The sequence below is a fragment of the Amblyomma mixtum genome, chromosome 1, assembly GCF_055824585.1.
Source record: "Amblyomma mixtum isolate Tamu chromosome 1, ASM5582458v1, whole genome shotgun sequence".
NCBI lineage: Eukaryota > Metazoa > Arthropoda > Arachnida > Ixodida > Ixodidae > Amblyomma > Amblyomma mixtum.
The window spans coordinates 290,937,858-290,963,970 of NC_143012.1; the positions used below are offsets into that span (position 1 = coordinate 290,937,858).

The 26,113-nt window shown below is 48.7% G+C and overlaps 2 protein-coding genes across 2 annotated transcripts; one reads left to right on the forward strand and one right to left on the reverse strand.

The window, feature by feature from the left end:
* Window positions 1-7,142: 7,142 nt before the first annotated feature.
* LOC149372025 (cotranscriptional regulator ARB2A homolog) lies at window positions 7,143-13,773 on the forward strand. The gene has a single exon (XM_089566387.1). The coding sequence runs from the start codon at window positions 7,280-7,282 to the stop codon at window positions 8,309-8,311; it is 1,032 nt and encodes a 343-aa protein (XP_089422513.1). The 5' UTR covers window positions 7,143-7,279; the 3' UTR covers window positions 8,312-13,773.
* LOC149372026 (thiol S-methyltransferase TMT1A-like) lies at window positions 13,523-22,389 on the reverse strand. Its single transcript, XM_089566388.1, has 2 exons — window positions 21,622-22,389; window positions 13,523-16,332 (listed from the first exon to the last, which is right to left on the reverse strand). The coding sequence occupies exons 1-2, from the start codon at window positions 22,162-22,164 to the stop codon at window positions 16,096-16,098; spliced, it is 780 nt and encodes a 259-aa protein (XP_089422514.1). The 5' UTR covers window positions 22,165-22,389; the 3' UTR covers window positions 13,523-16,095.
* Between the last annotated feature and the right edge of the window lie 3,724 nt (window positions 22,390-26,113).

The following is a 26,113-nucleotide window of genomic DNA, read 5'->3' on the forward strand; positions in this document are numbered from 1 at the left end:
ACTATTTTGTGTATCACTAAGAGATAAGTATGAAGCCCTTTTGCAACGCCAAATGCGCACTGTAAAATTAATCTCTCGGTTAAACCGCTCGACCTGCCGCGGTGGCTCAGTGCTAAAGGCGTTCGTCTACTGAGCTGAAGTACCCGGGTTCGAAGCACTGATCTGTACTAGGTGGCTGGATTCCGCATTCCCGCTTTCCGAGACGAGCGCGAGTGAAGCCACAGGAAGTTGGATGGCTTGTCCCGGAAGTCAGGTGTCTGCTGTGTAAAGTCTCGTCTTTCGCCCTTTCGCTCTGCTTTTTGCGTTGTTCTTGTGTAATGTCTGCTCTTATATGGAGAGAACAAGCAAGCTGAACGCGAGAAATGTGAGCATTGTGTGCAGAACCCTGTAATTTCGGAGAAACCGAAGAAAACAGGCATGCAGGTCTCAACCTACCGCGTCAAAGGAGTACGTGCATTGAACACTTGGTCCTTGTCTGGTTCTTGTCTTCCGAGCGTGAAGGAGAAGTAGTGGAATGACGATAGGGCTACGTCATCTTAAAACAGAATTTTCGTGTAGCAAAGAAAAGGCACAGCGCGAGAGGAACGACTGACAAGAAAGACGAATGCTGCAGTGCGCGTGAGAAGCGCTGTTAGAAGTCAACTGCACCAAGCACCACGAATAAAAGCCCATTCAGGCTTAACTTGCTACAATACGAAACAGTATACATGACACGCTCCGTCGAAAAAACAGTACGATACCTTTTGGAGGAGCTAATGCGAACTAACCGAACACCGTCGACACCGTCGAGTTGGCGACGCTAGCGCAAAGGGACGACACAAAGCTGAGCAGACGAGGTTCCATTCTTGCTGTGTGTAGCGACGTCCTGTCGTCTGCTATTGTCGTCCCATTGCGATGCAATGGGCCCTTATTTTTTAAATGTCTTTCCCGAAGACTTCGCTGGTCTCCTCGCTCAGTTGACGGCGCAGCAGGTAGGCATTGCCATGGGAAAAGACGAGAACGGCGAAAAGACGAAATGCTAAGCGGGAAAACAAAACTAGAAGTGAAAAACCGTGCAGAGGTCCGATTTCGTGCACTGCCAAAGGCTGACTTCTGGGACAAGACCGCTTACTTCCCGTGGCTTCACTTTCGGGTGCTCGATGCGCCATCCAGTCCCCTTGTGGAGATCAGTGGTTCGAACCATGGTTCGAATCAGACCGCGGTCAACGTTACTAGACTAGTAACGTTGGCCGCGTTTCGATGGAGGAGGAGGAAACTTTTATATATTTACAGTGAGAGGTCGATAGGGCGAGCCGGAACGGCCCGCCCCTTACAAACACTAGGAGGGATCCCTAGTACGGGATCCCTGTAGCTTCCGCAGCGCCCCAGGCTCTAGCTACCAGTGCCTGTTGGCAAGGGCGTCCGCAGAATTTTTTGCAGGGGGGGGCCCCGTTGGTGCCCCGGGGGGGGGGGGGGGGGGGGGTATGTTCGTAGCAAAAAGGCGCTATTTGCGGAGTAAATTTATTTATTTATATATAAATAAAAATTAAACAAAATGCACACATGAAAGAAAAATTACAAACAGCAAATTAAAGCGCGGCTAGGAGAGGTACATTGGAGTTTATCAACGAAGAAACAACTAAAATTAATAAAAAATGCAAAAAGATGCTATATCACTTCGTGGAGAAGAGTGCTCAGTCTTCCTGCATACGGGTTCTCGACTCACCCGGATTGATGACCAGCACACAGCACAATATGTTCGCAAACACGCAACTACAGTCACTCAGTCAGTCTTCCTTGAACAGCAACTGTAGGCGCCTCGGATTTTTCTGGGCGAATTGCGTAATTACACGTGTGATAAATTCACTTCTGTGCTTCATTACACGCTCTCGGTGCACACTCATCATACACATTGATTGGAAAAACTGTTGAACGCGTACGTTGAAAACAAAAGATGACTATATATACAACGAAAACTTATTTACAAGATAAATGCACGCTCGCAGCTTCATACACCTCGCTCCATCTTGCTTGCGCATCCGCACAGTCGAGCAACCCCACACACACTGCTCGCCGCTCGTCGTTTTCTCGTCCGCTGTCTTGGTTGTTCTCAGCTTCGCTGACAACCGGCCACTAAAAACACCCAAGCACAAACACAGAGGCGCGCACACGTGCGAGGGCTTACTTGCCGCAGTATCCCCGAATGCGCACTTTGGGGGTGAAAGGAACGCCGCGCAACTTCCGAGGGGAAGGGACACTCGCCACTCCGGTCGGAAAATTTGTTTTTGTGTTTTTATGGGGTTCAGAGCCCCAAAACGACTCAGGCTATGAGGGATGGAGTAGTACAGAGTTCCGGGTAATGTCGACCACCTGGGTCTCTTTACCATGCACTGACACGCACAGCACATGGGCGCTGTTGTGATTTGAGGCCCAGCCAGAGGTGACAGGCGAGCCAGGCAGGCGCCATCGGGCTGCGTTGACCAAAGGCGCTGGTTTTCACAGAAGACGCAAAGAACGCTGTTGTGGGGGCGCCTCGGGAGACTGCGTCACCGTGAACAAAAGCAGCTAATCCCCTTTGCCGGAGATTCTGAAAGCGGCGCTTCTACCGAACTGCCCCAACAAACACAAAACGTCCTCAAAATCTCCCAAAAATGACCCATCGGGACATCTGGAATCTCCCCAGGAGGTGCTCATTTTTCCCGAACACATCTAAAAAACGTCCCCACAACTAGCAATGTCCAAAAAGTTGTGCGTCCCATGGAAAGCCCCAAAAGGTTAATGCTCGATTTCTCGGCTCTGGTTCAATAAAATTATTCCTCATTTTTCGTGCAGCCTGCAGGCATCCAAGCGCACATATGTGCCAAATTTCAGGTGCATACTTACGTTACAGGTGGTGTAATCCACCTTTCCACTCGTCTGAATGCGTCCTGGCTCGGCCGTTCTGCACTTATCCGTTTACATGAAATGTCCTAGCATTTTGCACACAAAGGAAATATGAACTCAAAAAGTCACCCGATTTGGCTCATATAAGAGCAAATAGCAGCGCCATACAGAAGTAATTTCAGTTTACTAGGTGTGCTCTTAGCACGAATTGCATCCTGTCGTCCATGCCGGCGACCGCACCATACACCACCACAATCAAAATGCATTCATGTTTCAGTCAAAGAAAAACAATACAGACCGAATTGAACGCCCGTGCCGAAAAACTTACGTTCAACGGCGCAAATCTGAATGAATACAAACAGCAGACGCAAACGTATGCACCATTTAATACACAGTGTACATAACACTACGGCGCCATGCATATGATGGCCACTTTTTTCTCCAGCCCTGAGAAATCTGCAATATGAAGCAAGTAAAACAGAATACAGGCTGAAAGTTGATGCACCTTAAACGAGCATTCTAAGGGCTTCAAAAGCAGATATGCACATGCAAAAGCAAACGTATGTAAAGAGAAACTTCGGTGACAAAAGAAAAGACGAGATGGGCGTACGCTGCAGACACGCAGTTTCAGGTCACGGATTTTCTTCAAGTTGAAACCCCCCTCACTCTTAGAGACTCGGAGCAAGCTTCAGCGACGTGTTATCAAAACAGAAAAAAAAATATTAGTTCTACTAGGCGAAAATAAAAAAAAATGCGAAAAGGGCCTGCAGTATGCTTAAATAAATAAATTAAATCAATAATTAAAATAAACCAACATACCTTGACGACGTTGCCTACGGAAACCCAAGGATGAAATACAAGGCTGCAACAGCTGAAACCATAAATTAAACGCAGGCTTCTGTCCTGCGCCTTCTCACAGCACAGCGAGCGCTCAAACTACGCGTTACACCCTCGTAACGATCCTGGGAGTTTTATTTTCTTGTGACTAAGTGTGGGGATAAGACTGCTTGGAGCCAGGCGGGAAGGTGAACGTGCTCAGGTACGTGCGGTGGCGCGCTGCATCCATGGTGCGGCAGACCGCGCATGCGGCACAGTCCAGCGTGGGAGTCGAGATCAAGGCACGATTAATCCAGTGGGAGAGAGTCAATATAACCACGCGAACACTGCACAAACTATACCGCTGCGGCAGGATGGCTGCGCGGTGGCGAAGTTGGTAGAGCAGGCTAATCCATGGGCACTCGCAGAAAGAGAGTGGTGGGTCTCGGAAGGTCCTTCCCGCCTCAGACCGTAGTAGACGGCCACGCTGCCGCCACCAACGTGCTGCAGTCGTCGGAGGCGCTGAGGAATGCAGGGTGCGTGCGAGGAGTCACCTATTGCCACGAACTCCGCTGCCACGAACGCCGCCTCGAACAGCGGCATCAGTAGGGCCGTGGAGCTGCGCAAAGGACTTGCGATGCGCAGCCGCGGCATCAGTTCCAAAAGGAATGGTGTGGGCACGCCGAGGTGCGCGGGAAAACTTCCGTGAATCCGTAGCTACGAAGTCCACGACAGCCCAGTTGGCGCAGTGACGAGAGCAAGAACTGCCGCGCGCTGGGGCTTGTGCTCGAACGTCTGGGGCAGCGCGAATAAGCGTGCGCAAAATGGCGTCCGTCCAGCGAGGAAGCCGGGCGAGCGACGGGAGGCCATTACTGCACTTCTGCTAGACAGCGGCGCAGCGTGGAGTGCCGATAGTCGGAGACGACTGGAGGGACCACCACACAATTTTGAAGTTGGGCGTAAGCTGGGAAAACGCTAGAAGACGGGAAAGATGTTGACCGCCGCTGCCGGCGGCGCGATGAAAATGCAGACCGCCGCCGCCTGCCTGCAATGGAGCCGACGGCCCACGTGCGAGAAACGCATGCACCGAGAGAGATGCGGGGTTAACAGCTTCCTTCGGCTGTTCGAATGAAACTGCCGTTTCATCTCTCAAAACGACGAGTGCAAGAGCAAAACCTTCTCTCCCCACAGCTTGTGGCGCGAAGGAGAGAGAAAAGAGAGCGCGAGCAGTCGATTTTTATTTCTTGTTGAAAATCATTGGTCCCAAAACGTTATGCCCAGTTACCTTTAGTGGGAGCACTGCCTTTTTGCTTGTGTTTCTATGTCGTGCCTCTATGGTCTGGAAACGTATTGATAAACGTTGTACTGGGACTGGGACATTCCATCCTTTTTTGGAGTTTCTGAGGAGGTTTTGTGTTTGTTGGGGCGCTACACGTGGATCGGAGGAGACAGCGAGCGGCGGCGGCGCCAACTCATCGCCCGCTTGCCCCTGAGCAGCCCGACAAAGCGGGGGTGGACACGGCTGATTTGTCCTTCCCTCCTTAAGAATTCATCGGTGACCGGCGTAACGACATAGGCGAAAACAAGATGCCCCGTGCACTGTCTGCCTCCGTGTCGCTATCTCTCTAGAGATCAAAGAAACAGACACCCATCTCAAGGCGGCTCGAAACACATGCTCGCCGGTGCCGCTGTATGTCTGGAACAGGTCGCCCTTCAGTAGAGCTAACGATGGCGTGGTTTGAAAACGGCGGAACGACGCACGCCCGGACGCGGCATTTCGCAGATGTGACCATGCGGGGCTGCTTTTACCCTTTTGACTGAGCGCACCACCGCCCCTGGTGTGCGGCCATCACTCACGGTTCGAGTGAGTGATTTTCCAGGGGGGTGCAACCGCCCCCCCTTGCCCCCCCCCCCTCCGGACGCCCATGCGGGCTTGGAGTTCGGAGCAGCCGCGCAGGGTAGCTTCCCAGTCCTCTCGAGTGGGGTGGAGGTGGGGTGGGTAGGCAGGATCTGAAGGGCATGCCCACACCATGTTGTAGGTGTCCGAAAACTCCTCCTCACAATGCGGGCACGCTTCCGAGAAAGAAGAATTGAAGTGCTTAAAGGCATAGCTCCTCCCCCCTGGTGAGGCCTTTACAGGGAGGGGGATAGAGGCCATGAAAGGTCTGATAAAGAGAGGTGATCTGTGGCGGAACGCAGAAGGCGCCCGTGTGCTGTGCGTTGTGAGCGCACGTTAAAGATCCCCAGGTTACAGTGAGGTGGTCGAAATTATTCCAGAGATGATGATGATGATGTCCTAAGGCTTAATACCTCGATACACTACCGACTGTTGCGCAAATCAGAGAACATCGAAAAAAAATTCTCTCGGCTTAACCGCGCGTTTGGTCGGGCTCAAATTTCGCACAAAGGTTGCATTTAGTGGTCAGTTTTGTTTTATACTACATTTAGGTGGGGTACTTGCCTGATTCGGGCAGAATTATTTGGAAATCTCCATCGTCTGTGGCGACGGAGAACCAAAATCAAAAGACTTCGCAGCGATGGAACGCGTGGCGCCATCTCGCAGCCATCGGAGAAACGAGCTCTCCACCGCGGAGGGCGGTGGTATGGTGGCTAGAAGGGGACCTCGTTTCTCCGATGGCTGCGAGATGGCGCTACGCGTACAATCGCTGCGAAATCTTTTGATTTTGGTTCTCCGTCGCCACAGACGATGGGGATTTCCAAATAATTCTGCCCGAATCAGGCAAGTACCCCACCTAAATGTAGTATAAAACAAAACTGACCACTAAATGCAATCTCAGTGCGAAATTTGAGCCCAAACAAACGCGCGGTTAAGCCGAAAGAATTTTTTTTCAATTTTCTCTGATTTGCGCAACAGTCGGTATGACACCTCTTTCTCTCTTTCTTCTTTCACTCCCACCTTCCACCCTTCCCTTGCGGCGCGGTTCATGTGTCCACCGAGATATGTGAGACAAATACGATTTTCTTTCTTCGAAAAACAATTTCCAATTTACCAAACCGCTCGCTTATTCGCGCTGGAGATTGACGCAGAGATGGCAACGGCAGTGTTGCTTTTTCGATATTAAGTTTGGATGATGTGCTTCCCTGATTTGATAAGAATTGATTATAATCATGGAGGAAGGAAAGAACTGATTATAATCGTCTGCAGCATTGGCGACTTATAAAAGGCAGCGTTCACAGTCAGTTCGTCAGTATATTTTGACGCATAATACCAATAGCCATGGCACATGAAGAGAGACGACAATGTTCTAAAAAAAAAAAAAAAAGACGCTATTTAGCGTGGTGAGTGTAGTGAGCATGCAGGACACCACAATGCGGGATTATGTGATGCTAATTTTGTATGTGGCAGTGTAATCGGGAGCGATATTGTGAAAAACGATTGATTTGCGTTTAGTCGTTTCAATCCAAGTCCAGCCCTAGCAGAAACCATTTGGTGTCACTTGGAAACAATCCAAGTCGTTTGTAATCTGGCGTAAACAATTTGCGCGTATTGTATGAGCGGCTTTGATTGGTAAAGTGTAGTGTAGTACGTTGAAGCTGAATACCTGTTCTCTGGATTACAGTTTTTTAGGTGTTTTGAGTGATGTCGACATCAAAACATGGTGCCGCGGACGCGGGAAATGAGGGACTCCCGCGAAAACGATCTCTCGTACGTCAGGCAACGGACATCGACGACGAGGACTTCTGTCCGTTTCCATCCACAATTGCCGACTTTGGTTACTACTTCAACGATTTTGGTCAGCTGAGGAACGTGAAGACTGGCGAGCCATACCTCTTTCAGGTACGCCCCGGTGATCTCAGTTACAACCAGCGGCGTTACGAAGCGCTAGGTGACGTTATCACCGAACACGTTTACCATCTCTTGGAGACGGAGACACGCCTGACGCGTGTCACAGTGCCCGTCAACGCCCAGGACGATGAGCCAAGTTCATTTATCTTTGCGTCGGAAGACGCGTTCACCAACAAAAACCGCCTTCTGATACTAATTCACGGCAGCGGTGTCGTGCGTGCCGGCCAGTGGTCACGGCGACTCATAATCAACGACTCGCTCAAAAAAGGAACGCAACTGCCGTTCATTAGGAGAGCACAGGGGCTGGGCTACGCCGTGATCGTGCTCAACACCAACGACACTCACCGCACCATCAACGGTGTGCGGGTCCCCGTGCGGGAGTGTGACACTGCCGAAAGACATGCGCGACACGTCTGGGAGTTCATAGTGGAGAAGAGGGCGCCCGCTCGACATATCGCCATTGTAGCGCACAGCTACGGAGGTGTCACTGCGGTTAATGTTGCCACGGAGTTCTTCGGTTCATTCTCCAGTCGCGTTTTTGCCGTGGCGTTAACGGACTCTGTGCACAGTTTCATGCGCCAGATAGTCCATCCGCGCATTGGGCAGTTTCTCCACCAAGTTGGGCGAAACTGGGTGTCGAGCCCGGAGCCGTTGGACTGGCCGCTGAGGGAGAGGCATGACGGCACCGTCGACGTCAAGCGAGTGTCTGCTGGCACCGTGACCCACGAAATGACATCTTGGTCGAGCTTCGCGTCCATCTTCGAGTTTCTGGAGACGGCGTACCAGAGAATGTTGGCTGCGAACGGAGAGCACAACGATTGGTAGCTCGGCATCTGATCACCTAGTGCCTTTGCTCCTGCAAGCAGCGCGACCGAGATATGTGCTTAACCTTGTTGGTTGTGCCTGTGCCGATAAGCATGCACACAGCATGCCCAGCAGAAGCTGGACAGATCAAAGTATTTGCAGCAGACCTCTCTCTAGTGGCTTGGCTTTCCTGTACATCTGTAGCATAAGGTAATCAAGTGCCAATGCATGGTGCATTTGAGGCTTTGTTTAGCCGGGCTTGTTCTTCCAAACAAGTGCTGTTACCAGCCCTATTTGTCATGCTTGGATATAACGTGTTATTTAAACAAGGAATTCAAGAAAGGGTGCCTTTTTTGTGACTCTTCCAACTACTGCATTTTCACACTTGTTGCCTAAATTTCCTGTCATTTGGCACTGAAGTGTGACAAGCTTTTGTTTGTGTCTTTAGTACTATCCTAAAAAGCCTAAATCATCTTGCTCAAGGTGTAATTTTTTGCTACCTCGTCAGCAGTCATTCCTTGCAAATTCACGCAGAATGGAAAAATCACAATACATTTGCTATTTGTTGGTTCTAAAACTGATATTCTTTGCTGAGGATAGCTAAGAATTTTGGAGCCGGTGTTCACACTATAAGCCATGTTAAATAGGAGTGTTGTCTGTTTTTGGTGCTTGATGTAAAAAAAAAAAGAAGGAAATTGTGTTTTCTAAATTAATGAGGCACCAATGTCAGTGTTTTCAGTGCTCAAGTCTATGGAGCCAGCATTTGTGTTGACATTCCATTCATTACACCTTACAGAAGTTTGTTTCGGAGCAGATGCCTACCTCAGGACTCAGGTTAGTGTAGTATGTGCTGCATTCTTCTGATTCAAACATAGCCGAGGTTGTGAGACTTAGTTTCTTGTAGCCATAAGAGAAGTCACATTTTCATAGCTTTTTTTTTACATTGACTTTGCTAACTTGGGATGGTAAGCTGATTTTTCATGATAAAAGGTGCCTCTTAAAATTGGACAAGTAGGGTAATTATAATCATTGATGATGTTCTTTCGATAGCTGTCTGATCTCAAGTGTAGAGTGTCCTCTTCTTAAGAGCAACATTTAAAGACATTGCATGGCTCTGGGCAGAAGAACTAGCAAATTTAGGCCAGTTTTTTTTTTTTTTCTTGCTTCACGACTGACAACTTTTTAAAAGGCGCTAGCTCATACTTGTTCGATAAGGTATATTTTGGATCATGATCACTTCAGTTGTCATACTTTGATGAGTATGCTGGTATGAATTAAATTAAATTAAATTGGTTTTTGAGGAAAGGAAATGGCACAGTATCCGAGGAAGGTGGGAGTGAAAGAAGAGAGAAAGAGCGCCTTAACCACTGAGCCACCCTAGCGGGTGCTGGCATGGTCAAAAATATGTTCAGGTAACTTTACAAATGTCCCTTCAACAGCTCGAATGAACATCCCAAAGATAGCAGCATCACCGAAAGACACAAGGAAGGGAAGGGAAAACTTTATTTACACTAATGGTTTTTCCTGCGGTTTGGGGGCATCTTCAGAGACGTCTTGGTTCTACCCCCAGGAGCCTTCTCTGTCGAAGTCGTCCGCCTCTAATCAATGGTCGGTTGCCCTCAGTCCAGGGCTCCGCTGGCCACTGCCGCCCGATGAGCTCGCTGCACCAGACCTTGTTGGTCTTCACAGCGGTCGCTGAACAGCAGAGTCTCCCACTGCTCCGCACTCGGCTTTTGTATTCTGGGGACCACGTCTATGTTTTGGCAGGCCCATGTGATGTGGTATAGTGTAGGTTTTTCGTCGCACCAGGGACATTTGTTCGTGTATATCGTAGGGTGCATTTTGTTTAGTATATGTAGGTTTGGGAAAGAGCCTGTTTGTAATTGTCTCCAAGTGACAGCTTCCTCTCTGCTGAGAGATTTGTGCGATGGGGGATATCGCATTCTTCTGCCTCTATAGTTTTGTAGTATGGCCGAGTATTCCCTGGGTGCTGGCGCGAGTTCCGCGGTCTCGTCGGATGCTCGGAAAGTAATGTATCCTCGAGCTATCCTGTCGGCCTCTTGGTTCCCTGCCACCCCCGTGTGCCCCGGTACCCACACAATTTTGTGTCGGATCTTGTCGTTTTGTTCTTCCTGGTTTTTAATTCTGTCGCTCGCTGCGAGGAGTATACGGAGCGCGTGACAACCTATCCTGCCATTCATGTAATTTCGGCAGGCTGTTTGAGAGTCCGTGAGTATTGTTAGTGACCACCCGGTTCTATAGCCCTCCGCCACCGCTAGAGCAACGGCTACTTCCTTGGACTCTGCAGCTGTGCAGCCTCGGAGAGACGCGCTGGTCATTTCACATAAAGACGAATCGACCACCGCCGCTACAGCGATTTTGGTGTCTCCTCCTCTCCAAGACGTGTCTGCATACACGGTCGTGGCTTGAGGAGCGTATGTGTCCTCAATGAATTCGGCCCTCGCTTCTCTTCTGCCTCGATGGAGGTTGGGATCCATGTTTTTTGGTATTGGCACTACCTTGAGGGTCTTGCGAAGCTCGTCGGGGATCGTTGCCGTCCTCGACATTTCTCGCATCTGCTCGCGGTATCCGAGCCTCTGCAGGAGCGCTCTTCCAGTGGTTGTTTGCAACAGCCTGAGTTTTTGTGACTCAAGATGCGCCTCTCGTAGCTCCTCAAAGGTGTTATGTAATCCCAGGGCCATGAGTTTTTCTGTAGACGTGTTGCGTGGTAGTCGGAGCGCTGTCTTATACGCTTTGCGTAGCAGGGCATCCGCTTGTTGTATTTCGTTTTTGTTGAGGCACTGGTAGGGTAGGCTGTAATTCGACTAACTACTAGGCTTCTGACTAGTTTTAGTGTGTCCTCTTCACGCATGCCATGTCGCCTGTTGGTGATGCGGGTGATCATGCGTGCGACTTGTAGCATTGTTGCTTTCAGTAAGGTAAAAGTGTGAGTACTGCGCTGGTTGGATTGAACCCACATGCCCAAAATTCTTATTGTTGTCTTTTCGGGTATGGGCGTCCCTTCTAGGTAGACGTTGAGTTTTAGGTCCTCATTGGTTGGGATGGTCCGGTTTTGCTTGCCTCTCCAGACTCGCAGCAGTTCCGATTTCTCGGTCGAGCATGCAAGTCCTCTTTCTGCGAGGTATTGCTCTACACAAGAGGCTGCTTGCTGTAGCCTTTCTTCCTTCTCTGCGAGACAGCCCGTGTTTGTCCAGACTGTTATATCGTCAGCATACATTGCATGCCTGATGCCTTCGATGTCATGCGTGATCTGCTGTCCAGCTTAAGCACACCAGTAGCACACAACGCTTTGCAAGTACTGGACGCGCTACAGCCAGTTATTGCAACTCTACAATAGAAGACACCATGGCTCCCCCGGAACTATCTTTTCAGAAGAAAGTCAAGCAAGCTTTTATTTTTCAGTGGAATGCCCGTGGGCTCCAGTCCCGGATTTCAGACACAACCGCTTCCCATTCTAGTGATCTGTGAACCGAATCGGCCCAACATTTAGCGATTATCCCCGCCCTTTCACAGAGGGCCCATGGCCCAACCTCGGCCGTGGCCACAACAGCCAACTACCTTCCAAGGCTCACAAGGCACTGTTTTGTCTTTCCGAGAGACTGCCTTGCTTGCTAGATTGTGACTTTGTCTCTCGTTCCTTCTCTCTTTCCTTTTTATCCCCTCATTCCCTTCCCCAGTGCAGGGTAGCCAGCCGGAAACCTTTCTGGTTAACCTCCCTGCCTTTCCCCCTCTCTTTATCTCTCTCTCTCTCGATGTTCTCTAGTTTTCGAGCTAGGCCTATCATAGAACACTATGTTGAAGAGTAGAGGTGAGATAACTGACCCTTGGGGTGTTCCCTTGTTTGGAGTGCAAATTTTGTCTGATCGAAGGTCTCCTATGCCGATGGTGGCAGTTCTATCAGACAGGAAGGCTTTGACGAAGCCGTGGATTCTGCGTCCGCAATCCAGGTTGTCTAGGCCCGTAAGGATCGCTTCGTGGCTGACGTTATCGAATGCCCCCTTGATGTCCAGGGCCATTATGACATTTTCTCCCGTCCGAGGTACGTTTCGCAGGACATCTTCTTGTATTTGGAGGAGAATGTCCTGCGTCGAGAGCTTCGCTCTGAAGCCGAACATGGTATGTGGTACACAGTCGTTGTCTTCCATGTAATTTTGCAGTCTTAAAGTTACAACCCGTTCGTAAAGCTTGCCAAGGCACGACGTGAGTGATATGGGCCTGAGGTTTTCAATTTGTAGCTTTTTACCAGGTTTAGGTATCATTATTACTTCGGTGTGTTTCCAATCTTCGGGAACCGTCTCCGCCTCCCAATGTTTGTTAAGAAAGCTGACGAGCTCTTGTATGAGGTCGTCGCTCAGGTTGCGGATTAGGGAGTTGTAGATTCTGTCCGCTCCGGCTGCCGTGTTTCTTATGGCCGCGTAAACCTCTTCCACAGTTATGGGGCGGTCGAGTAACGGAAATCAGACGGGCGCTGGCTCCCAGATCAATTGTTTTTGAAACTTGAATTTTTGGGATCCTGCAGAGCAAGCATCTGTTGTGTTTTATGTGACCAAGAATACTTATCGACATCCAGACATTCATGTAGGACCAAAACTGCTTAGATGCAACATCATGTATGGCAAAGTGTATTGCTTGCATTGAAAGAATTTTCATTTCATGTCAGGTAGTGTTCTCAGCATGTAAAAGGTAATTTCTTATATGACAAAAAATTATTTCTCTGCTGTGTGTGTGAGCATGGCTTGAATAAGTACTTACCTTGAGACTATGTTGTGCTTAATGATTAAAAAAGAACATTAGCATGCCATGAGCAGATATCTTAGTCTTGTCTCATCCTGCCAGTCTTTTAATCAAAAACACTAGGTGAGCCAGCCAGTCTGTGCGAATATCTTGTAGAGAAGCACTCACAATCAGGAGTTCACTATGATGACATTGTTATTTCAGAATAACCAGATTCTGCATTGCTATAGACATGGGAATATTTTGTTCTCACAGCTGTGATTTCTTTGCCTCAGGTCACATCATGTAACATGTGAAAACTGGCAAGCAATGCAACTAAGAGCTTTTAAAAATGATCAAGATGTTAAGCCCAATTGCTGCATGTTTTCCTTGACGTTTTACAGTTCTGTGCATATTTCTGTTGCTCAGCACATCCTAGGTGCATTTGTTGCTACAGTTCCTACAGTGTTGAATCCTACAATGAAAAGTGCTTGGATGTGACAATGAGTGACAAAGACATGTTTTGAAAGTGCACTTTCAGTACAGGATTTCTTTATTGCTTCATTTCGCTTTACTAGAACTGAATATTAATTCAAAGGGTGACTTTCTTGCCACTGACAAATATAGGAACTCAGTATAATGTTCTGTACATGTTTGTGCACTGCACAGTTTAGTCACCTGTGCAAAAGTTCGAGAAGTTCTTACATTGCTTACTTGTTCTGGCAAAGTAAACTTTCGTTGTTACAGTTTGCACTCTCTCATTTCACCACACATGGTCTTACATTAAATTTTTGAGCGATAGCTCTACTCAATGCACCAACCCCGCTCAACACCACATGACCTGTCCACTGTCTGCAATTGACCTTCAGCCTAGACATGGTCGAAATGTGCCCAGGTAAAAAAAGAGGCAGAAAAAGAAATCAATCCACGACTGCGAGCCGAACTCGCGGCGATGCAAACAGCTTCACAGCTTCAGCTTCACAGGATAGTGCTCGAGACCATTAGGCTATCGCCCCAATCGGAGTCTCATTCTATGCTAAAATCGAAAGTAACTGCAAAAATAAAACTTAATGAGAAAGAGCCAGCACCAGCCGAACACACCTCGTATTAAACTGCACCACGCTCTTGCACTGTGCATCGCAGAGCGCTGTCATCTTTATTTCGGAATACTGTCAATCCCTTCTTGGGATTTTTTACAGGAGAGGGCAAAACATACAAATACAGGTTCAGTGCTAAATTTTTTTTTAAGAGTACTTCAACTTCCATCTGCTCTGTTCGGCGGCACTACCCACTCATTGTCGTCTTCTACGTAGCACAAGTCCATGCTTTCGCACCGATTTCGCAGCCAAAATTAAACCCACTCCTGAAATTTGGCCATGCCTGATTTGAAGCAAAATCGATGTCCAGCCATAATTGAGCCTGCCCTACAAGATGGCGACCTCCAAATTTCGCTCGGACCACCACTGAAATTTGACCTCCACCGATTTGAACCAAAATTGATGTCCAACCGTAACTGGCCATGCCTGACACAGTGGCGACCTCCAAATTTGGCCCGGGCCATTGCCAAAATGCTATCGCTCGGCCTTTGGGTATAACCATGGTTAAACACCGCCCAACTTTTTTTTTTCTCATTATTTGACGAAGGCCAGCCAGTTTAAATATATTCCATGTTGTTTTAAGTCAAGTGGCATTAAATTTGTAATATGCACAATTAGGTTGGTTGGCATATACAAAAGCTCGAACGTCTAGTGTATAGCATAGCTATTTGTACAAAACTGGTACTGCCAAGACCAGCTTAATTCTGTACACAGGCACTTCAAAAGTCACTAGCTACACAAACTAAGCATTACATGCATTTGCATCATCAGATCTTTCAATCAATTCGCGTAATTTCCTCTTCTTTTGAAAATGTTAAACACCTCTGATAGAAAAAAAACTGCGAGCAAGTCAATCACCCATAATCTCTACACTAGATGCAAAGCAAATTGGATTTTCTGCATTTTTTTTTAGAAATGAAATAAACAAGAAGAATTAAGCACATTGATCGCAAAATAATGTATACATGTTCATATTTACAAGTACTGCTGAACATAAAAAACTAAGACAATAGTGGCATTATAAAACATATCATGCTTTGATTGTTGGCATGCACTTAGTCTTTGGCATTATGGCCTACATTGTATTAATGTCAATGCACATTCACAAACTGTCCTTAGACAAATCTGCAACAGTACCAAATGGTTAGCATAAAACAAGAAGCACACACCACACTGCGAGCAAACTGATTTGCACGATGCCATTCATTTCGGTGCTCTACATTTCCTATAGAAGAACAATCGGGAGAACTGAAACCAATGCAGCAAACTAAAGACAGCATGGTCTCTCTGAAAGGATCTTAGTAAGAATTTCATTCAACTTACTCTGCGGGCCTCTTACATTATTGATGTGTGCAGTGGCCATGTAAATACAGAACTTTTTTCACGTGAAGCATACCACTAACCAGCTGATATTCCTCTTTTTTTCTTTGTTAATTGTAAGTGTAAGGAGAGACAGTGTCACTGGTAGCAAAACATAGTCTTCGAGGAATAACCACACACGCCATCCACCTTATGCACTCATCGCAGTCGAGCACTCAGCAGTGTATTCAGCAGTGATAGAGGAATGTTGAGTTGGAGACTGAGTTTGATTTATCGGTGGGGTGCACTCTAGTTTTGGTAAGGGTGACAGTTTGTGCGAGTTGATATACCATGATGAAAAATGTAGCGCTTGAAACACAAGACAAAATGAAGAGGACACCACATGCACATATGGTGTGTCCTTCGTTTTGTCCTGTGTTTCAAGTGCTACATTTTTCGTCTAGTTTTGGGCTGACATTGCATTCTAGTGCAGGTGTCAGACATGCATCATGTGTCTCAAGAACGCACAGAACAGCGTATCTGCATCGCACATTGCTCTATTATTGGCAGCAGCGCGTGCCCTAGTAGGATTACAGCTGGGGGTCTGCCATAGCTGCACGCAGAAAACGTGACTGCACACGGAGTGCACATTGGCACGGCGGCTGCGGTTGTTATCTACTTGATGGCCTTGCCAACGAGTGTCGGCCGGACCACAAAAGGCATCTCGGGCGGGTAGTGCACCTTCTCGAACATCTCGCGGAAGCCGATGAACTCGACGTATGATGGCACGTCTCGCGTCAGCTGGCAGCCGTCACTCAGCAGTGACCACAGCGGCTGCACGAGCTGCTGCAGCCGGTACGACCAGCTGCCTTCCTTGTAGCCGATGTGCTCCACGTAGTAGAAGCTGCCGCCCTGCGTCACACAACAGTCACAGCTTTTCAATATTTTTTTTTACAGTTTCTATGTGCACATGCTTTTGCTCAACATGCAGCCTTGCATTTTGACGGGGATTCAGGCCGTGCACCAGGATCAGCACTTGCTTTGCCGTTTCGTCTGCACTTCCCTTACCCGTGTTTTATGTCTTGTGCCACCAAGTATGATACACGAGTTGTTTCCTTTGAGCTCTAGAAGAGCCTCAAACCGACCACGCAAATGGTGGGACACTTGCACGCAGGTCTTGAACAAAAGCAGTCCAGTTGACCTAACCGTTAGCTGTACTGCCGCTGAAAACGCCCATGTACGAGGGTGTCTGCTTCGTCTGTTGTCATTACCGGGAATTCGGGACAAGCGCTTCTAGTTCCATTGGCTGCCACGACGTGGCGCATGGCTAAAAAAATATAGCGCGGTGACATCATCTATGACGTAAGAAAAAAAGAAAATGACCGAGTGCCTCCCATAGAAGTGCTATAGGCCGCTAAGCTCAAAGGCACCGGTTGGGCGCTGTCCCGCATTCCTGGTAATGATTGGTTTACAGGCACTGCACGAACTGCGAGGAAAAGGTGCACTTGAACAGAGAGGATAAATCTCGCGAGGGTCTTCGTGGTCGCGAAGACCTCCCTATGCCCTCAGCCGTCGATTCCAGGGGCCGCCCTAAAGGCGTATTCACAATTGCCCAAAAATCCGGTGAGCGAAGCGGAATCGCTCGCCGCAAAAACTACGACCTGTTCTCATCTGTTGACGCCCGGGCGAGGCGGAACCGCCGCGCCGCTGCTGTTTCTCGCTTTTTCACACCACGTCGCTGCTTGATGCATAAACAGATATCGTGAGAAAAGAGCATGAATTTGCGCTGTCTGCGTACCATGCATGCTTACGTACGTTAAACGCACGCACATTCCCACTTTTAGTTCAGCCATAGTCCTTCAATGCTTTCATAGTCCTTCAAAACATTGAAGGACTATGGTTCAGCGTATGCTGGCACAGACGCAAAGATAAACAGCCTATAGTGGCGCCATCTGGTTGTCAGGACGGGAGCCATTACTGTCAACAAACCGACTCTCCTCTTAAGCCTAGAAGCGGCAGAATCGTCACTCTCAATAAAAAAATAAAGCAAATTTATCGCTTATACGTTTTTTGGCGAGGTGAGACGAAGGGAAATACCGGTGTCCCATAATTTATGTCAAGTGAATGGACTGAAAAAGGCAGCAACAACGAGAATTCAGTCCGAAGCGAGGGGTCCGGCTTCGAAGGGCGCCGCCATGTTTGTCGCCGCGCGGCGGAAATCGGTCTGGACCGATCGGCCGCGCCGCTTCGAAGCCGGACCCCTCGCCTCGGACTGAATTCTCGTTGTTGCTGCCTTTTTCAGCCCGTTCGTTTGCCATAAATGGGACACCGGTCTTTCGCTTCGTCTCATCTCGTGCATGCCAGCAGCGACGTGCTGTGGAAGAAAAGCGAGAAACAGCAGCGGCGTGGCGGTTCCGCCTCGCCCGGGCGTCAACAGATGAGAATCTGCTTCGCTCGCCGGATTTTTGGGCAAGTGTGAACGCGCCTTAAAATGGCTTCTACCATACACACCTCCTCTTCAGCGGCCGCGGCCCTCGTTCTTGATCTGACCACTCCCGATATTACCAGCATAGTCAGTGATTCTAAATCAGCCATCCACAATTTCGGCGCGGGTCGGATATATCCCGTCCAGCCCTGTCCCTCCTAAAACACCATCCAACACACTCTGTCACCCTTCCTTGGACCCCGCACACGAATTGCCTAGGTGGTAACGAAATGGCTCACTCCTGCGCCCGAGGTTTCACTGTCCGGGCGCCGGCCGAAGTCCGCCTTCGGCCAAGTGGCCCCGCTTACTGCGCACGACCGCCTCCTCTCATTTCATGACATATATGTCACCATTATACTGCCTCGGTCGCCTTGTATACCCCCTCCACACCATAAAACCTCTCGGCATAGCGAGATTCTGAGGCGTCAGCTTCAGACTCGCACTTTTCCCACTCCCGCCACCTCATCCACCCAGGTGTCTATCCCTCCTCAGCTTGCAATTACTGCCCAGCCAGAGCCAACCTCGACCACATCATGTGGGGCTGTGTTCGTCACCTTCCACCAAAATCCTTGAATATTATTTCAAAGGAGCAGTGGGAGGCCGCCCTGCGCAGCTCAGCGCCTGATCTCCAGGACAAGATCCTGGATTGGGCTCAAAGGGTAGCGGAGGCCTACCCAGCCTTTGACCACCACTGACCCCTTCCCTTTTTGGGAAAAAATAAAGTTGTCGTTCACTTATTTACTCACGTGGAACGCGAACACCTAAATGATACGTTAAATACACTCCCTGGTTAGTTATTATACGAAACTGCAACAACCGCTCATTGAAAAGACAACTCTCGACCCTTCTGTGTTTCTATTCCTTCTTGTTCAGTTCGTTAGTGTTTGTCCTGTTCGCATTAATAGGTCACGATAATACTCGCTTATATACTCCGAATCGGCAGACGACCATCAAAGAAGGCCCTCCAGGCAATTGCGTCGACCTGTTGTCATGACGTCGCTGTCAACCGCCGTGCACCTGCTATCGTCGCATCGCAGACGCCGAGTTTTTTGAAGTTGCAATGTACACCGCATGCTTTTTCATCTTCATGTGCTCGGCTAGCACAAAGAAATTTCTGACTTGAGACGAAACCTGCGACTAGGCCGCAGAAATAATTACGCGGCAGCATGTGGACGTGCTGTCTTTGAAACCAGGAAAGGGGCTTATTATTTTTATTTCCTTTTAGGTGGCCCCAACCTAATCAATGTCTTTGAAACCAAAATGCTTAATTCAGGGTGTCTTCGTGTACACTAACTGAAAAAATGCGTGAATTTGGACATTCTGGCAGTCAGAAAAATTGGCTGTGGCTTGACCAATGGCCATCCCAAGTAGAATTGCGGAAGCTACGGCGCCGATCGCAGCGGCGGCGGAGGCATCTCAGGGGGCATTTTGACAGTAGATGGATGGAAAAAGGCGAAAGCGTTTTCGGCACCACTTTGGCTGCTTCTGTGGCACTGGTGACGTCATCACTGTCACGCATAATTGAGTACTAATTACTAACTAATTACGAATTACTTAGTAATGGCTAATTGCTGATTAATGACTAAATACTAATTAACTGTTAATTAATGACGCTTAAGCTTCGCCTTTAGGAGTGGAACGCGACAGCGTGTTGTAGTGCTGCCAGGGAGTCCACGGAACGCCACCACCCGTTCGGCGCGATGCCTCGCCTTTTGAACGCAATGCTTTTGAGGAAAGGAAAGGGGGGCAGTAGTTCTCTGTCATCTCGGTGGACACCTGAACCGCACCGTACAGGAAGGGAGGAAGAATGAGGGAAAGAATTAAGAGAAAGAGGGGTCATAATGAAGAAAATGAAAATTGTATTTGAGGGAAGAAAATTACGCAGTAACTATCTCACACTCGCTCTCGCGCATGCGCAGTTGGGGATCTCCGGGGCTCCGCGAAATCACTCACACCTAACGTAGTGTTGCGTATAGTAGGATACAACTTAAAAAAACAGCAGTTGCTAACACTGGGCCGCGGTTCGCGGCGTCCTGTATTACTCCGCTGGTCAATCGCAACACTAAACGAAATTAGCTTTTTAATGTTTGACTATATCAAACAATCCGCGCATTAAAATTCTAGAGCTCGTATTTTTTTCCTTCTGATAAGCTGCTTGTTTAGGTAACAAGAAACGTTTAAGCAGCGGACTACTTTTTCGTCGTGGAGGAATTCTGTGCGCCGAGGCCGAATGTGGGCGGAGCTTCACTGCAGACTTAAGCTGTATCCGACTTTTAAAGTGTCCGCAACAAAACGATCACTGCCACTGTTCACTATCAATATCAAAAAACCGGATCCGGCAACAGTGAATGGCAACGAAGGGGCATTAACGCCGACGTACTAGCGTAGGCGTATACCGATTTATCGGACGCTTCATGCGCACGCGCACAGGCAGGGATGGTGCCAGGCGGCGCCACTGCATCGGCGCAGCCGGCGTCCGGTAAACCGGCATACTTCTACTGTATGCCGGAGAGTGCCGGAGAGTAAAGAGGAGAGTGCTCCCACGTTATAACAGACTCCCAACAAGCCTGCCGAGACTTTCTTAATGGCAGGCTTCCCTCAAGAGCAACACAGCTACTTGGCAATCTCAGCCAAACACACAGACTAACATGGACACCTGGTCACGAAGGACTAGCTGGAAATGAGGTAGCCAACGATCTAGCCCGAGATTTAACCCACCGGGCGGATCCTCATCCCTACCCCACGCCCATGCCTAGCACCTATGGTGACAGATTAGAACATATTAGGCTGGAGCGCAGAAAATACCCACCCCCTCACATAAAACTAGACTCCTCCGCAGCCATAGACTGGAGGAAAATTCAGACCAACACTTTCCCTAACTTGTTCATCCTACACAAGATTAGCCCCACTCAATATCAGAATACATGCTCTTGGTGTGGAGCTTGCCCTACGCTCTACCACATATCGTGGGAATGCACAACGAAACCAAAACACTTAACTGTATCCAACCCGACAGAGCAGTGGGAGGTGGCCCTGACCAGCGAGACCCTGGATCAGTAACTTAAGTTGGTTCAGCAAGTCCGTCAGTCAGCTAAAGCCAGTGGCGCCTTGGACTAGGGGTGCCACCCAAGTTGCTCGAGCAACCTTTCTCATTTTAAATAAAAGTTTTCTCTCTCTCTCTCTCTACTGTAGTACATGCTAGAAGCCTCCATCACACGCGCCTGTGAAAAAGTAGATCGTTATGCTGCTGCCTCTGTCATTCTATTTTCACAACGTGGTCTATGCACTAATTAAAGCGGCCCTGATAGAGTTACGCACAGATATTGCCTGGCATATATATGCATCGATTTAGAATGATTGCAGATCGTTTCACCTCCGGAACAAACATTTTCTGACATGCACTCCATGGTGTATCGGAAATGCATAAAAATTAAACACTACAGCATAAAAATGCGCGGCGGCTAAGATGATCATGAAGCGCACCACTTCAGGCGCGAGTTGAAGGCCCCAGTGAACTCCAGTTTATTTTTATTTTTTCACTAGAAATGGGCTGCACACAACAAGACAAAATCATTACGTTCGCCAATGAGCATATGACGAATCCTGCCCACACATTTCTACAGGCATGCAGAAAAAGAGTATACACTGACAAGGTGAACCAAAAGCAAATGCCACCTGGTCAGCAGATCTATGAGAGACGAAGGCAAGGTACCCACCCTGGCAAGTATGCGCTTGACCTCACGTATTGCGAAGCCCATGTGCTCGACGGAGCATAACACCAGCGTGGACACGACGCAGTCCACACTGTCGGACGGTATCGAGGACATGTCCTCAGCCTTGCCCAGCACGAAGCGCTCGATCTCCACGTTGGGAAATGCGCATCGGTTCTCCCTGAAGATGTTCTCGAAGTACGGGTTAGGTTCCACCGAGATCACCTTGCTGCCCGGCGGGTAGTAGACTAGGTTGGTTCCCGTGCCGACGCCGATCTCCACGATCCTGATGGCTCCCCGTGCTCGGAGGACCGGGTCCGCGGACACGATCTTGTTCATGTCGGCGAACAGTTCGCGCTTGAGGGGTGCCAGGATCGCGGCATTATGTTCAGCGTAGTACTTGGCGTAGACCCAGGCGAAGAAGCGCCTCTGCGCCTCCTTCCGCTGCCGGCGAAGGAGCAGGCACATCACGAACAGCGTCAGCGGAACGCCGGCCACCAAGTACAGCGCGAAGTTCTCGCGGTTCCTGCTGCCGTACACATTGGACATGTTCTCCAAGGACAGGTTGGGAGAGGCCTCCCCTCTTAGATAAACGGCAGCACGCGCGCGAACGTCGTTTCCGAGGAACAAAAGCAAGGAAAACTGAAGTCCTGAAGTGGCAGCGCAAACAGCGACGTTTTCGGATGACTGCGCCGGACGGGACCCCTTTTGCCGCTGTCACCTCCTCCTTGCCGACGCACGCGCTCTTGCAGACGCCGCTAGCATCCGCGCTAGCGTCTTGGGGCTGCGAGGGTGGACCAGCCGCCAGTTTTAAAATCGTATTAGCTGTGCTGCTCCCCTATAACATCTAAATATCTTCCGCCGAAAATTTGTGGCCCTAGCTGTTTTAGGCGCCGTCTGTCTTTTGCCATTGTGGCTGTTCACGCGTTTTGCGACTCAAAAAAACTGGCGTAGATGGCTCAAATGTTTCGCCACAGGTGGCGCGACAAGCTGCAAGGTTTAGTTTTTGAGAGGATGAGCGTGTTTATTTAATTGTACGGGGAGTTTTGGGACCACCATGGCTGAAGATACCTGCAAGACGCCACTGAAACCGGTTTGGGTTTGCTCTCCTGTTGCCGGAAAGAAACGCGACGGCCGCGCGAGACGCTCCGGAGCCTCCGAATTGGGGTTCTTCCGCCGTCGGCGTGTACACGAAGAGCTCACGAAAAGGAATGTGACCTCAAGGGCTTCAGCAGCCAGGCTTCGGTCCTTGGGGTCAGGAAAAAGGAAGGTCGACATGCAAAGCTTTGCTCTTAATACGCCGGTGCCGTTTATTTGAAAGGGGAAACGCCCATGCAGAGTTTACTTTCGGATTTAGTGCTATCGTGAACCGCTGCGCTCCTTGTGTTAATCATCGGCGACGCTGAGATGCGCGAGGAATCTGGGAGGCAGCTTTGCCACTATACTCATGTTTGCTCGCATATCGTCTTTTACAACTTGTGAGTTATAGCTTGGCGTTTGTTCGAATCAAGGTAAGGCTTTTAGGGCACATGAGTGATACTTTCTGCGTGAATCATCATCGAAAAAGTGAGTTTTCGATCGATATAATGTAAGATATATGTCTGAGTGATTATGCGCGGAAGCATTGTTAGAGGCGCGTAAAAAGAGGGAGGTGAAAAGAGGTTCGACAGTATGCAGTTCGAAATAGGCTTCATGTATAACTAGAAGTGCTGCTGCTGCGAACTTTGAGCAAAAATGAAAACTAGTTTTGAGGAAAGGCAAGGCCGCAGTAACTGTCACTTCTTGGCGGGCACCTCAACCGCGCCATGAGGGCAGGATATTTATTTATTTATTTATTTATATTCAAATGCCCTAAAGGCCCTCCGGGGAGGGTATTACATAGGGGGGGACACACGAAGCACTTTGATGACAATTTGTTAAAAATCAAACGTGCAGAAAAGAGAGAAAATTAAAATACAGACACCATTCTTGAAAACAAATAAAAAAAAACAATGACAGAAATAGAGCGCAACAAAAGGTAATTAATGCAAACAGCTGAGATTAAGAATACAAAAGCAACGCAGAAAAAAAACAGTAAGCAGCATTTTGTGAAATTTGTCTGGGTGAACCTAGGTAGCAATACCTGAAGGCAGGTTATTCCAGTAGTTCTAGGTATGGATGATTGCGCGTAAAGAGATGACTGACACACTGGGCGATCGACTTTGTAGGGATGATCACGGCGAGGGAAAATGAACCAAGGTGGCTGAAAGAAGTCGTGATGTAAAACGTCGTGGTGATAAAGCTTGTGGAACAGAGATAGGCGAGCGTATTTTCGTCGTAGTGATAGGGGATCTAATTCGGCACGGTTTTTTAAAGATGTAACACTGGTGTACGGGGAATAGTCTGAAAAAATGAAGCGAACAGCACGGCTTTGCAGGGATTCAATGTTACGTATGTAATCCTGGTAGCAAGCTCAACAGTATTGTTATCTATAAGGTATGTGAAAGAAGGAATCGATAACAACTATAGTGGATCGGTGGGAAAGTTCGGTGGGCGAATGAGATTAAGAACTATACATCATAGCGCTAAACAACGAAGACAAGGTGCTACTTGTATTGTCCTCTTCTCCCTTGTCTTCGTTGTTTAGCGCTATGATGTATAGTTCACTCCAACTAGCCATGCAAACTTTCCTTTATTCTAAGTGAGATTAAGAAGTTCGCAGGAAAACGGTGGGCACCGCTGGCAAAGGACAGGGTTGGAGAGACATCAGAGAGGCCTTTTCCCTGCAGTGGGCGTAGTCAGGCTGATGATGATGATGTGGAGGGCTGCAGAATAATTTCGACCACTCCGGGTGACATCGCACAGCACACGTGCGCCTTTTTATATTTCGTCGAACGAAATCTGGCCCGGATTGAACGCGCGTCCTCGGGCTCAGCAGCAGAGCGCCCTAACCGCTAATTATAAGGCATTGCTGCCGACGACAAAATTTCAGACGTTCCACATTGCGTTAACCGTTTTGGCTTGTTAAGCGGTCTATTCGCATCATCATCAGCAGCAGTACGTCTCTTCATTCTGCTGGGAAATGCAATTCTTTATAGCATCCACAAAAAGCCACCAGTGGGATAAATTTGGCCGCAGTGGGAACGGCTAATGCTGGCGTATAACACGGAGTCCTGCTGTTCCCTCTCCTCCCTGTTGGAGCTGCTTCTACCACGGACTGCCTCTGCGTCTTCTGGCCGTCTTCAAATTTTGGTGAGGCCGTTCCGCGAGTGGGGTATTTGGCCAGGTCTTTCCCCCTTTCGATGTAGGTTCGAAGGATTTGTAGGTTTTCCGCCATGGCTATGTCTTCCCCGGGCTCAGGTCCGGTAACCTGGTTCGCCAGTTTACCGGCTGAAAATCTGCCGTTACCATCTTTTAGTCAAAACGGTGTAAAGCTAATCCCTGTGGCGCTGGTCCCTGTAGGAGATGGAGTAATTAAAATAAAAAACTCTCGATTGATCCAGGAGCAGCTGAAGGCAGCCACCAGCCACTATCTTGACCCTTATGAAAATGGTCTATAGACAGTCTATAGATTTCTTATAAACTATATTGACTTCCTATAGATATCGCTTTTTGTCTATTCATAGTCTATAGACTGTCTATAGACAAAAGTCTGCTAAAAGTGTATGGCCATAAATCTATAGATTGTCTATAGACTGTCTATGGCATTCGTATTGCCTATAGACTTTTGTCTATAGACAGTCTATAGACTTTATAGACAGAAGTCCATAGACACTCTATAGACTGTCTAAAACTTTTTTTGTAAGGGGAGATTTCGGAGGTGCGACCATTTGGCAAGAGAGGAATTCTATGCAAATCGGCTCACTTGGATTGCGTTGCTGATTTGCTGCAGTGCACCTCTTTCGCCTCACTACCGGTGAAGGTATTCATTCCAGAGCAGCTAGCCTGCGTAAAAGGAATTATACGCGGTGTGGATCCTTCCGCTACACCAGGGGAAATTCTTGCAGACTTTCATGACGCCGGTGTTGGCATCCTTTCAGTTTACCGCTGCAGCAGAGAGGCTGGAGGCTCTCGAACACCAACGGAGTCGGTTATTGCAACATTCGCAGGGTACTCTTGTCCGTCCGAGATCAAAGTTTGGCCTGTTGTGTACCGTGCAGACCCACTGCAGCCCCGTCCTTTACAATGTAAGAATTGCTGGCGGTTCGGTCACAGTGCCAAATCTTGCAAGTCCGCAACGCGCTGTCGCGTTTGTGGCGGTGATCATGCACACGATATTTGCACTTCTGAGTCGCTTAGCTGCTGTCTTTGCCACTCTGATCACACAGCTGACGACCCCACCTGTCCCAAGCGTGCCGATGAGCAGAACGTCTTGGACATTATTCAGCGTGACAGGTGCTCGCGCGCTGATGCATACGCCCGCCTTGACAGACGGCAGTGCTCATACGCAAGTATTGCCCGCACGACCACTGCTGATGTGGAGGCAGCCTTAACTAAGTCCGTTGTTGCTGCGGTGGAG